The sequence below is a fragment of the Scyliorhinus torazame genome, chromosome 28 (assembly GCF_047496885.1).
Source record: "Scyliorhinus torazame isolate Kashiwa2021f chromosome 28, sScyTor2.1, whole genome shotgun sequence".
In the NCBI taxonomy this organism is placed as follows: Eukaryota; Metazoa; Chordata; class Chondrichthyes; order Carcharhiniformes; family Scyliorhinidae; genus Scyliorhinus; species Scyliorhinus torazame.
Genome location: NC_092734.1, coordinates 26,963,734 through 26,977,874, shown reverse-complemented (window position 1 = coordinate 26,977,874; position 14,141 = coordinate 26,963,734). Strand labels below are relative to the sequence as shown.

Genomic DNA, 14,141 nt, shown 5'->3' with positions numbered 1-14,141 from the left:
CGGGGGGCCCCGCTGTTATTTTTGCGGGCAGGCCAAGCACCCCTGGCAGCGCTGCGCGGCCCGCTCCTCCACCTGCAAAGGTTGTGACAAAAAGGGCCATTTTGTGGCGGTATGCCAGGCCCGGGTGTTCGCCGCTGTCTCCGGGGGCGAACCAGGGCCGCCCCCACAACTCCCTCCACAGGCCATGTGCAGGCGCCGCCATCTTCATTTTCCCCAGCCATGTGTGGGTCCTGGGCACCGCCATCTTGTTCCCCAGGGACCACGGGCGATGCGTGGGCGCTGTCATCTTGCCCACCCTCAGCCATGTGCGACCCGTGGGCGCTGCCATCTTGGCTGGAGTCTCAGGACCCCGATTCGGATGACCACACACCGCCCGAGGAAAATCTTCAACTTTTACCACGACTCGCCTCGGTGACCCTGGACCAGTCTCGGCACCGAACGCTCTCAACCGCGACGACGACCATGCTCATCAACGGGCGCAAAACATCCTGCCTGATCGACTCCGGGAGCACAGAGAGCTTCATACACCCCAACACGGTAAAGCGCTGTTCTCTTCCCATACACCCAGTTAACCAAAAAATCTCCCTGATCTCCGGGTCTCACTCTGTAGAGATCAAGGGGTTATGCGTAGCGAACCTCACGGTCCAGGGAAGAGAATTAAAACATTTCCGACTCTACGTCCTCCCTCACCTCTACGCTGCCACGCTCCTGGGATTGGACTTCCAATGCAACCTCCAGAGCTTAACGTTTAAATTCGGCGGCCCTATACCCCCCCTCACTGTCTGCAGCCTCGCGACCCTCCGGGTCGACCCGCCTTCATTTTTTGCGAACCTCACCCCGGATTGCTAACCCGTCGCCACCAGGAGCAGACGGTACAGTGCCCAGGACCGGACCTTCATTAGGTCGGAAGTCCACTGAAGGAAGGTGTTATCGAGGCTAACAACAGCCCCTGGAGAGCTCAAGTAGTGGTTGTAAAGACCGGGGAGAAGCACAGGATGGCCATCGATTGTAGTCAGACCATCAACAGGTATACGCAGCTCGACACGTACCCTCTCCCCCGCATATCTGATTTGGTCAATCAGATTGCACAATATGAGGTCTTTTCCACGATGGACCTCAAATCCGCCTACCACCAGCTCCCCATCCGCCCGGACGACCGCAAGTACACTGCATTCGAAGCAGATGGGCGGCTCCACCCCTTCCTAAGGGTTCCCTTCGGTGTCACAAATGGAGTCTCGGTCTTCCAACGGGAGATGGACTGAATGGTTGACTGGTACAGTTTGCGGGCCACGTTTCCGTACCTCGATAACATCACCATCTGCGGCCATGACCAGCAGGACCACGACACCAACTTCCCAAATTCCTCCATACCGCAAAAACCCTTAACTTAACCTACAAATGCGTGTTCAGAACCAACCGTCTAGCCATCCTCAGCTACATAGTGCATGCTGCAGTCATAGGCCCAGATCCCGAACGCATGCGCCCCCTCATGGAGTTTCCCCTCCCCCACTGCTCCAAGGCCCTGAAACGCAGTCTGGGATTTCTTTCATATTACGCCCAGTGGGTCCCCAATTATGCAGACAAGGCCCACCCACTAATCCAATCCTCAGTTTTCCCCCAGCCGGCAGAGGCCCGCCAGGCCTTCAGCCGCATAAAGGCGGACATCGCAAAGGCCACGGTGCACTCAATCGATGAATCCCTTCCCTTCCAAGTCGAGAGCAACGTGTCCAACATCGCTCTGGCGGCCACCCTCAGCCAAGCGGGCAGGCCCGTGGCCTACTTCTCACGCACATTCCATGCTTCAGAAATTCCTCTGTTGAAAAGAAGGCCCAGGTCATAGTAGAAGCTGTGTGGCACTGGAGGCATTACCTGGCCGGCAGGAGATTCACGCTCCTCACTGACCAACGGTTGGTAGCTTTCATGTTCGATAATGCACAGCAGGGCAAGATAAAGAACGGTAAGATCTTACGGTGGAGGATCGAGCTCTCCACCTACAACTGTGAGATCTTGTATTGTCCTGGGAAGCTAAATGAGCCTCCTGATGCCCTATCCCGCGGCACATGTGCAAACGCACAAGTGGACCGACTCCGGGCCCTCCATGAGGACCTCTGCCACCCTGGGGTCACTCAATTCTTCCATTTTATCAAGACCCGCAATCCGCCCTACTCCCTCGAGGAGGTCAGGACCGCCACCAGGAACTGCCAAATCTGCGCGGAGTGCAAGCCGCACTTCTACAGGCCAGAGAAAGCGCACCAGATAAAGGCTTCCCGTCCCTTTGAACGCTTCAATATAGACTTCAAAGAGCCCCTCCCCTCCACCGACCGCAACGCGTACTTCCTGAACGTGATTGACGAATACTCCCGGTTCCCATTCGCCGTCCCCTGCCCCGACATGACCGCAGCCAACGTCATAAAAGCCCTCCACAGTATCTTTACCCTGTTCGGTTTCTCCGCCTACATACACAGCGATAGGGGGTCCTCCTTCATGAGCGACGAACTGCGTCAATTCCTGCTCAGCAAGGGCATCGCCTCGAGCAGTACGACCAGTTATAACCCCCGGGGAAACGGACAGGTGGAGAGGGAGAACAGAACGGTCTGGAAGACTGTCCTACTGGCCCTACGGTCCAGGAATCTCCCAGTCTCCCGCTGGCAGGAGGTCCTTCCCGAGGTACTCCACTCCATCCGATCACTGCTGTGTACCACGACAAACGAAACACCTCATGAACGTCTCCTTGTCTTCCCTAGGAAGTCTTCCTCGGGGATCTCGCTCCCAACCTGGCTGGCAGCTCCTGGACCCATTCTGCTCCGCAAACACGTGCGGGCGCACAAGTCGGACCCATTGGTAGAGAGGGTCCACCTCCTTCACACTAACCCTCAGTACGCCTACGTGGCGTACCCCGACGGCCGGCAGGATACGGTCTCCCTACGGGACCTGGCGCCCGCTGGATCCCCACCCACACCCCCCCCCCACCAACCCCACCCTCCCTCCCACCGGCGCACCCCACGGCTGCCCCCTTTCCAGGTGGATCGGTTCTTCCACTGGTCCCACTCAGGGTGATGAAGCTACCGAAGAAGCCAAAGTCACGATCCCGGAGTCACGGATGCCCGAGCCGGCACCTGCATCACCGCCGAAACTGCGACGATCAGAGAGGATGACCAGGGCCCCGATCGACTAATTGCTTCATTCTGATATGTACATGTAAAATGAATACTGTAAATAGTTGCGACATGTAATAAGGCAAAACACTGTACCACCGACGGGTACCACCATAACCTCTACCACTGTATGACACGAGACAACCATCCCCGCCGGACTCTTTTTTAACAGGGGGGAATGTGATAGTCGGTATTAGGGGTATTACGGTACCTAGGTTGAGGCTGTAAGATTATTGGTGTGGGAGGTACCTGAGACAGGAAGAGCATTGGTGAAGCCTGCCTGCTGGTTCCGCCCAGTAAGGCGGAGTATAAGAGTCTGTGTCTCCCTAGCAGCTGCATTCCGTACCTGCGCTGCTGGGGGAAACATCTAGTCCAATAAAGCCTTCAATTGTCATCCAATCTCGCTTCTGGAGTTATTGATCGAGCATCAATAATAAAGATTATTATTGTTAAATTCCGCCCACTGTCAAATGTTGTTCGATTATCGCTCCTGAGGAGCACCGTGGAGCATGAGCGGTTCGACATAAACATGTTGCTGCTTGGGGGTACATATGTGAAGTTTGGCCTTTCCTCATCCTTCAGCAAGGGCAATAGGCTAAGCAGCTACCACCTCTGCTCATATCGGAGTCACGTGTGTTGAACAAAAGCAGCAGAGAAACAGGAGAAAAATCTTCATCCTAACCCCTGATCGTCACCTTTACCGAGGACGCGGGAAATGCCGAAATTATTCTATTTTTCTGGTACTGATGTTGCGATGTTTTCCTCCCCTTTCATTCGGTGCAGTTGGGAATTTCGTCCCGAGATGACGCAATGCCCATTGTTCTGGCAAAGAACATGGCCAGCCATCTCCCAGGTCCTTCCCGAACAATTGGGGCGCCAATTGCAAGCTTCTTTGGTAAGAAACAATCATTCATATTAACGCTAAAAAAATTATTAAAGATGCTTCAGATTGATAGATGTGTGGTTCACTCTCTCTCCCTCTGTCCCAGCCGGGGTGTGGGTGGCTCGACATATATCAAGTGGACCTTCTTCATGTACAAACTGAGATGATGAGTTGCTCGGACTGTTTAACTTGGAGGGGCCAGCGTCGGTTGGTAGCACGCTCCCCTCTGCATCACAAGGTGCAGGCTTCAAGTCCCACTCCAGGCCTTGAGCACGATTATCTCGGCTGAGACTCCAGTGCAGTACTGCGGGAGTGCTGGACTGCCTGAGGTGCAGTCTTTCAGATGAGATGTTGGTCGGAATTCTCAGGCCGTCGGGATTTATTTTTCCCGTCCCCCCCCCCTGCCAAGCAGCAACGGGAACTCTCTGGCTCTTTATCAAATAATGTTGTGGGGCCTCTTGCGATGGTCTGAGAGGACAGATGAGGCCTGGTTTCAAAGACTCATCCAACCTCCTTCAAATTTCCGTGGGGTGGTTTCAACGGGAAATCCCATTGACAAGCGGCAGGAAGACAGATTCCTGCCGCCAATGAATGGCGCGCCGCCAAGAAACACACAGCTGGGGAACCGGAAAATACCACCTGTTGAGTCGAAGCTCTCCCCATCTCCATTCTTGAATGAAGTTCAAAGATCCTGTTGGATTATTTTGAAGAAGAGTTGTCCCCTAGGTGTCCTGCTCAATAATTATCCCTCAATCAACATCACAAAAACAGATTATCTGATGATGATCACATTCTCTTGGTGTCGGGTTGCTGTGTGCCAACTGGGTGGCACGGTGGCACAGTGGTTAGTACGGCTGCCTCACAGCGCCAGGGACCCGGGTTCCATTCCCACCTTGGATCACTGTGTGGAGTTTGCACGTTCTCCCCATGGCTGCGTGTGTTTCCTCCGGGTGCTCCAAAAGATGTGCAGATTGGGTGGACTGGCCAGGTTAAATTGCCCCTTCGTGTTCAAGAGGTTAGGTGGGGTTATTGGGTGACGGGGATAGGGTGGGTTGTGGGCCTAGGTAGGGTGCTGTTTATGAGGGTCAGTGCAGACTCGATGGGCTGAATGGCCTCCTCCTGCACTGTAGTGATTCTATATTTGTCATTTTTGCTACTTTACAATAGCGGCTGCCTTTTTAAAAAGTCCTCTATTGTCTGGAAAGCACTCTGAGATGTCTGGTGGTCAATGCTCCATAAATGCAAGCCTTCTTTGCTTCTGTGGGTGGGGGCCGTGGGGAAGGAGGTTGGGGGAGGCTGACATGCAGCCTTTCCTCATGGGCGGCATGATAGCAGAGTGGTTAGCACTGTTGCTTCACAGCTCCAGGGTCCCAGGTTTGATTCCCGGCTTGGGTCACTGTCTGTGCGGAGTCTGCACGTTCTCCCCATGTCTGTGTGGGTTTCCTCCGGGTGCTCCGGTTTCCCCCCACGAAGACATGCTTGTTAGGTGAATTGGACATTCTGAATTCTCCCTCCGTGTAGCCGAACAGGTGTGGCAACTAGGGGATTTTCACAGTAACTTCAATGCAGTGATAATGTGACAATAAAGATTATTATTATGCGCTCACGTGCACTTTTCAGGGGTCCCACTGGGTTACCAGTCTAAAGTGGGTAGCCAGGGCCAGAAATACTGAGCTCAATAGATGCACCCTTACGGTCACTGCAGCTGAATGTCTTAACTTCAGGACATAAGAGAAATTGAATCTGGGATTGTTTGATCATTATGCTCCACCGTTGAGCCTTGAGGACCGGTTATTTTCCCTCGTTAATCCATGGCACGGGTTAAAGCTGTGTCAGCCCTTGTCCACGGGTCAGGACATGGTGGGTTCCAGTCCACCAGAGACTTGAGCACTTAACCCAGCCTGACGCTTCACTGCAGTCCTTCACGGAGCGCTCCACTATTGGAGGTGCCATCTTTTGGATGAGTCATTGAAATGAGGCCTCATCTGCTCCCTCGGATCGACGCAAGAGGACTCATGACGTTATTAGATAAAGAACCAGAGAGTTCTCATTGCTGTTTGTGCGAGCTTGCTGTGCGCAAATTGGTTGCATTACTTCCTACATTCAACAGCGACCATGCTTCGAAAAGTGCTTCATTTGTTGCAAAGCATTTTGGGATTGCCTGGAATTTCGGAAACCATTTTAAAGGTGTACGATGTGTTCTATTTTAACCTTATTTCCTGTACTCTTTTTCTTCCATTTATAACTTTGGAAAAAGAAACGCTGTTTCATTATTGTATTTTTGTACTGATAAATGCCTTTCTATAAGGTGGTTTGCTGGGAATATCTTGGCTAAATTGTCATTCTGGCTCCATGCCGCCACTATTATCATCAGATAGGATACAAGGGATTAACAAATGGCTTGGTGTGGAAGTACTGCTGAAGGATTGACAAGACCCCGAGAGCTCACAGAGATTGATAAGGGAATCATTTTGAAGATAATCCTCGTTATTTATTTGATTGCTGTAATTAGTCCGCGGAAATGGTTCCTCTCATCTCTTGAAAGAGGCGACAAACCAAAGCCCTATCTGCCCCGCACGACTGAATGGAGCCTCGAAAGGGTCCCTAGGTGCGCTTTGTAATGAGCAGACCTACTAAAGACAGGTCCTGGACAAATTGCCCTGCCTAATTTCTGTATCATTATTTACCCCATACTGTGACAACATTCTGTTGCAAACAAGTCATCAAGACCTTTTCGGTCTTTCTGATGAAATATTTTGAATGGGTTTATTTTATTGTAGCAATTACACTGCATTCTATTTCCTTTGAGTAAATCCTTTAATTAAAAAAAACAAAATATATCAATATTTTACCTGGCACAAATCAATTTCCAGCACCTTTAATATTAAGGTTTACAGTTATATTGCACCGCAGTGCCAGCTTGGCCCAGTGGTAGCAATCGTGCCTCGAAAACAGAAAGTTGTGAGTTCAGGTCCCGTTCTAGGCCTGCAGCCTGCTGCCTCAGATAGATGGTTCAGCACAGAACTGAGGGAGTACTACAGGTGATGGCTTTCCGATGAGGCGTTCAAGTGAGGCCCTTTGTGGCTGCTCTTGTGGAGGTAAAATGCCTCGGAGAGCTGTTCGAAAAAGAACAGGGAGTTCTTCTGGTGTCCTGACCAGCGCTTCAACCCTCAATCAGTGTTGCCATGGCCACATTAGTTGGTAATTAATTCACTCTTTGTTTGAGGCCTTCCTCAGTTGGACACGGCATTTCCCTATGTAACAACAGGGAGTGCACCTCAGAAAATAAAAAATAATAATAATTTGCTATAATGTGGTTTAAATCGCATTTAAGCGGCGCCTTATGCCACCTCAAGACATGGCGAAGAACTTTGCAGCCAATGAAACACTCCCAAAGTATTCCTGTTGTCTTAATTTGCTACATAAATGCAAGTCCCTTTCCCGGCCCGAGCATCATCAAAAATTAATTTTGTCAAATTTTATTTGGTCTACTGGCTCGGTAATAGATTTAGCTTTGAACCCAAGTGAAGTTTTTACAGTGTGTTTATTTGGTGGACCTCTTCCCCACTAGGGTCCGGATAAGAAAGCCAGCTCCACCCTACAGAGAAGTTCAGGGCGATTGATGTAGCAGTATTGGCAGAAGGCACGTCAATGCCTGTGGCTCATACTGCGTTAGCTGATCAAGGCGGCACTATGACTGAAAGACATCAAGTGACAGACCCAAGCAGGCCCTTTACATATTGTGACTTGTCCCATGTCCGATTCCTTCTGAAAGACAAGGCAACGATTGACATCTGGTACCACATTGTGCTTAAAGTTTGGCTTGAATTTCGGAGCACTAAAACTGCCTTCATTTATCTTTCTAGGAGTCAGGACGTTCTTTTCAAATCCTGCCGCAAACTGTTTGCAGTTCATCGGTGGTCCCGCTGTGATATTAGGCCTAGTTGCCATGGCGTCTGATGACCATGAGATTTACGCAGCTGTGAAGGTTCTGATATCTGTTCTGAACAGCAGCACACTGTCGGAAAAAGAGATGCAGCGGATTAAAGGCTACAGGGTAAATGGACCAATTTAGAGATGATTAAAAGTGTACCGATGGCCAGGACTTTGAAGTTGTCTTACGGAATTCTAATGAATGCAGTTGATGAAGTTCATAAAATTTCAAGGGGCCATTTAGGTTGTGGGTATAAGTCCTGGTTGATTTTTTAAAAACTCTGCACAAACATTGGAAATTTTCTGTCTGCAATGCACAGTGTAAGTATTTATGATAAGAATGATAGACTGTGGCTGACCAGTTAAAGATTGACTTGAGGATCTTGGGCAGGAGTCTCCATCCCGTCGCACCAGGTTTCTGCTGAAGCGCGCCCCCCAGGATCCTCCGGCTCTCTGGCCGGCCAATGCACTTTCCCATTGCGGGCAGCCTCACGCCGTCGGGAAATCCCTGGGCTGCCGGCGCAGCGGAGAATCCCGACAGCGGAGAATCCAACTCCTTGTGTCTTTTTAAACTCCAAGTTTCCTGGTGAACTGAAGATGCACTCTGACTCAGAACTATTATGAACTCAAGATTGTCGCAGGTTTTTAAGTTCCCTTTCGTGACTCAGTCTTCTCTTGAGTGAAGCGAGAGTGAAGCAACGGCTGATATATTTCCAAGTCAGGATGGTGAGCGACTTGGAGGGGAACTTCCAGGTGGTGATGGTCCCATGTATCTGCTGCCCTTGTCCTTCTAGGTGGTAGGGGTTGTGTGTTTGGAACGTGCTTTTAATAAGGACACAGGAATCCACACTGAGTAAAATAAAGAAACAAGGTTTTATTTTCAATCTGCCCGGTAACTCCCTATTGGGTTCCTGTTCTGGTCGGTGCCTTACTTCTTGGCCTTTTATACAGAGGTTAATGGAGGTCCCCCACCCCTAGTGGGGGAGCTCGTACTCCGCGAAGACCATGGGGAAGATAATCGCGCCCTTGTTCCCGTGCGGGCTCTTACAGTGTTGTTGCAGAGGGATCGGACTTGCTACAGTGCAACTTGGCGATGGCACACACTCGAGACTCTCACCGTGGCCACTATAGATAGGCAGTGCTTGATGAGCATTCCAAACCTCTGGCTGCTTTGCAATGATTCTGAGGAAGATCAAGTTGAACTCTTCCTACCATCAAACTTGGATATATATGCTGAGGCAACCAGGGGGATCTGTGAGGTGAAGAGAGAAAGGTGGGACATGATTGCAATTGCTGACTTGTATCTTAATAACCAGTTATATTACATTGCGACCTATTTTATATGCATAATGATACTCACAGTTTATGCATGAAGAATCCTAAGACCTCCTCACCCGATATTTACAAATAAGAAAACAGTTTCAAAATAAATGTACTTATTGATGATGAGCATTGAGAGAACTGATGGACACACATCATCGCAGTAGTCCAGATAGGAAGGTTACAGCTTATCAGAAGCGAATGCGGGGTGGGGAATCTTCCACATGCCCCTGCGCCATGTTTCTTGGGGGCGGGAGATGGCCCCCCCGGCGACGGACCTTCTGGTCCTACCGCTGCCAATGGGATTTCTCGTTGAATCTACCCCCACCACAGGGAACCCCCCCCCCCCCCCCCCCGCCCGCCCCATATCGTAACATTACAAAATGGTCCAAAGCATCTGAAACATTGGTCTGGAGGAACTTGCTGGTTACACAAAATCAATAGACGTTTAAATATTTTAAGTTAGAAAATCAAGGATATTTAGTTAAAATTACAGAAATTACTAAATTCCATCAAAACGCCACCTGATAATTCAAAGTTTGAAAAGGAATGAACTATCCATTAATTTGAAGTAAAGGAGCATAAAGTTGGCATTCAAAGGAGTTTTGAATTACAACTTGAATTCGAAGGAAACTCTGAGCTGTGAGCCTCATTTTCATTTTCAGACAACTCCAAATTTGTTTTATTTCTGATCACCGCGCCTCGTGCAGTTAGCTTACAGCCTGTCCACTGTGGCCGTTTCCGGCACGTTCCACTCATTTCTTCCTATTCCTTATAGCTGTTAGCAGTGCTGCTGAAACGGAAGGTCCGATTGTTAAATGGAAGAATCTTCCAACTTATCCTGACCATCGCTGGAACTGCGGAGCTGGGCCAAGGGACTTCAACAATCCCGAACGACTGTGCTTTCAGAGACCTCCTCTGTGATTTTGAGGTAAATGTACCTGGAAAATATTTGCAGTTCAGATATGTCGCCAAGTGTTGGCAGGTTGTTCACAATACAGAGGTCATAGTTTGATTCTGTTCTGTGGGGTTAACACACTTTGAAGCTGGAGTCACCAGGTAGTTTTCGGACTGTATATCTGTCTGATTCCCTTTTCGCTGCAGTCACATTAAGGAATTGTCTGCAGGGTGGACGGAAAACTTTCCAACCTCAACCGGCTGAAATACAAGAAGAAGACAGCACTGACATCGCTCGTTCAACTTCAGGGTGTGGATGACATCGCCGTCTCCACTCTCTCAGAAGAGAATCTCCAAGCCATGCTTCGCACCTTCGTGGAAGCATACCAAAGAATCGGTCTCAGCCTCAACCAAAGCCCACCCTGCTGCTGAAGAACCCGCTGGTGGGGAGGGGGGATCACCTTTGGTGGGACAGGCAGATCCCAGATTCCGCAAGAAGACTCGAGTCCTTTGCCAACCCACCTAGGGCAAGATCCGGTCTCTCCCTCCATCAAGATCAACGGAGAACACACGAAACACACACAAAACATTTCCAATACCTGGAGGTTGACATCGATGCAGGGATCTAATATCGTATCGAACCCATGAACACCTCCTTCGGTCACCTAAGGATGAGAGTCTTGATAATCGCAGCATCCCGCCTGAGACCAAGATTCTCGTGTATAGGGCAGTTGTCCACCCAACTGTTCTATACAGCTCAGAAACCTGGACTACCTCAAGGCCCTGGAAAGGTACCATCAATGCTCTCTGAGACGTATTATCTGCATCAGCTGGGGGGGACAGGCATACTAACATAAGTGTCCTTGAAGGAGCCAAGTGCACCAGCATCGAGACCATGATCATCTGAAACCAACTCCGCTGGGTTGGCCTTGAGCTTAGGATGTCAGAGACCCGACTGCCAAAGCAAATATTTTAAAAAAAGTTTAAAGTGCCCAATTCATTTTTTGCAATTAAGGGGAATTTAGCGTGGCCAATCTGCCTAACCTGCATATCTTTGGGTTGTGGGGGTGAAACCCACGCAGACACGGGGAGAATGTGCAAACTCCACACGGACAGTGACCCAGAGCCGGGATCGAACCTGGGACCTCGGCGCCAGTGAGACAGCAGGGCTAACCCACTGCGCCACCGTGCTGCCCTAAATCTTCTTTGCCCAAATCAAGGAAGGCTTCCAAATAAAATGAGGACAAAGAAAGGTTTCAAAGACACCCTGAAGGCTCACCTCAAGAAATGCAACATCAACATTAGCGCACGGGAAACCCTTGCTCAGAAGAGACCTACTTGGAGGAACCTCCTGATCGAAGGGCCACAATTCTTCCAGGACACCCAACAGCAAGATGAGGCCCAGTTAGAAGCCTGAGAAAGGGATAGCAGCGATCTAGAGTCCAAGGACTGACCCCACCTCCCAGAAACACCTGCCAAATATGCGGTCGAAAATGTGGCTCCAGGATTGGGCTCCTCAACCATGAAGGAACTCACAGAACCCATGACCTGTAACATGGAGTTTCTTTGGTGGACAAACATACGCATTAGAGAGTGATCGCTGAAGAAGAAGACCAAGTAATTGTAGCTGTGTGAATTGGCTATCACTAGTTTTGCTTTGTTTCCAAACCTTGATTTCTGCTCCAATTACTGCATGCATTGGTAACGCCATTTTCATCTTTAGCTTCTTGTGAATTAATGCTATTGGTACAGTAACGCGGCGAGTTCATGTCCACAGCACAATGAACTGGCTTTCATCATCGTTAATGGAATTGCTTTTGTTATTTTTTAAAGATCTGGGCGAATTCTCCAGAGGCGCTTGATCTTCTGCTTTTTAGACATTTTGTGGAACTTCTCAAAAGCAGGTAAGGGTATATATTGAATCATTGCCATCGGATTGCTAGTTGATTCAACTAAAATATTTGCATTTGCACGGGGAGGAGGGGCGATGAAGAATGCGAATCACTATAACTGGAGTTTTTATCCGCCTCATTGGGTGGGATCCTCTGTCTCCGCAACCCCCCCCGCCCGCCCGCACCCCCCGCCCCCCCTCCCGCCGCATGTTTCCGGCCACATAGGGAGGTTACCATTGGCCCCCGTGGTATCTTCTGATCCCGCCGATGTCTACGGTGCTTTGTATGGCTTGCCCGCCTCCACTGCCGGGGAATCCGCTGCGGGAGATCGCCATCGGCGGGACTGGAACATCCCACGGACAGGAAAGGGCTGGAAAATCCGGCCCAATTGATTTTGTCTTGTATTTCGTTCCTCCTTTTTTAAACACCCCCCCCCCCCCCCATCCCTCACCACCATTTATGAGTCATCTTTAAATGTGTCTCTTCCACAATAATTCCTGATGGGAAAATTTAAAGGGTCACTCCTGCTTCCTGTGTTATGATTGGCAATATCAGTCACACTGTGAACTATCTGAAAGCCTTGCTTCATGTTGTACACTGTGATGGATCAGTTAAACATTCTTGTCCTCCTCCTACAGTGATGGAAGCAGAAATGCTGAAGTCATGCACAGACTTCAGGTGGTACCAAGACTCGTCTTTCTCCTGAATGACCCAAACAACACCAGATCAAAGATTCACATCATATGCACGATCCTCGCGGAACTGTTGAAAAGCTACTTCACCACGACAGACCTTTTGAGGTAATATTCGGCGCGGCGCATTTGACAAAATCGTTCTCCCAATATGGATGCTCTCCCTGATTTCTACTTTTTGTCCAATTGTTTTCCCTTGTTCTTTAACCTATTCCCGACAGGAATACGCAGAACTCGCAGCTCTCGTGTGCCCTGTCTGCTAACATGCCCGAGATCTGTAGAGGGTAACCATCATTTTTGTTTTAAGTATTGCTTAAGGATTTTGCATCTTACCATTTCATCCATTCAAAATGGAGAATTATGGATGCCGAGCGTCTTGTTAGATTCAAAGGGTGTTTCAAATAGGATCTGTTCTGATGGCAGGCCTTTCAATTGATATGAATCTATTCTCTCCTTCAGTTGCTGACTCATTGGGTGTGATTTCCTGCAACCCCACCCCCCCCCCCCACTCCGCTGCGGGCACCCGCATCCCCCCCCACGCGGTGTCTTTTGCGGCGGTGGAGGATGTTTGGCATTGGTTGGCAGCGAGAGATTCCAGTCCCGCCACTGTCGAGGGGATTTCGAGTTGCTTGCACCCTCCACCCCCAGGCAACCCAATCAATGAGACTGGAAGGCCCTGCATCAGGAATGGCTGGAAAATCCCAGCAATCGTATATTTTTTTTGGGGGGGGGAGATGGTGGTGTCATGGTAATCTCACTGGACTAGTGACCCAGGCTAATGCTCAGGGACATGGGTTGAATTCCCAACACGGTAGGTAGTAGAATTTGAATTCAATTAATGAATCTGGATTCAAAGCTAGGAATGCGATTTGTCAGCTCATGTTAGCCTTCAGCGAGATGGCAACACAGGTGTAAAAGATGGCGCGAATCAGGAAACGCGACGCTCGCTGGATTGCGTTTTCCGATTTCCCAAGTCCCTTGTCGGCGGCAGAACGAGAATCCACCACGGAAGGTCGTGAACCTCATTTGAATACATTAGCATCTTATTAGCAAGCACTCCCATCGGGACCTCCCCCCCCCCCCCCCCCGAACATTCATCGGCACTAGCGTGATGTCACAGAACTTTTCACAGAATTTACAGTGCAGAAGGAGGCCATTCGGCCCATCGAGTCTGCACCGGCTCTTGGAAAGAGCACCCTACCCAACCCCACACCTCCACCCTATCCCCATAACCCAGTAACCCGACCCAACGCTAAGGGCAATTTTGGACACTAAGGGCAATTTAGTGTGGTCAATCCACCTAACCTGCACATCTTTGGACTGTGGGAGGAAACCGGAGCACCTGGAGGAAACCCACGCACACACGGGG

The 14,141-nt window shown here is 49.9% G+C and overlaps 1 protein-coding gene across 1 annotated transcript in view; it reads left to right on the top strand.

The window, feature by feature from the left end:
• Nucleotides 1–14,141, top strand: part of wdfy4 (WDFY family member 4) — a 307,274-nt gene that overhangs the window by 67,829 nt on the left and 225,304 nt on the right. Inside the window, exons 22-26 of the mRNA XM_072491727.1 lie at nt 3,939–4,050; nt 7,905–8,095; nt 10,070–10,222; nt 12,022–12,092; nt 12,719–12,880. Coding sequence (XP_072347828.1) covers nt 3,939–4,050; nt 7,905–8,095; nt 10,070–10,222; nt 12,022–12,092; nt 12,719–12,880 — 689 coding nt within the window. The remainder of the gene's footprint in view (nt 1–3,938; nt 4,051–7,904; nt 8,096–10,069; nt 10,223–12,021; nt 12,093–12,718; nt 12,881–14,141) is intronic.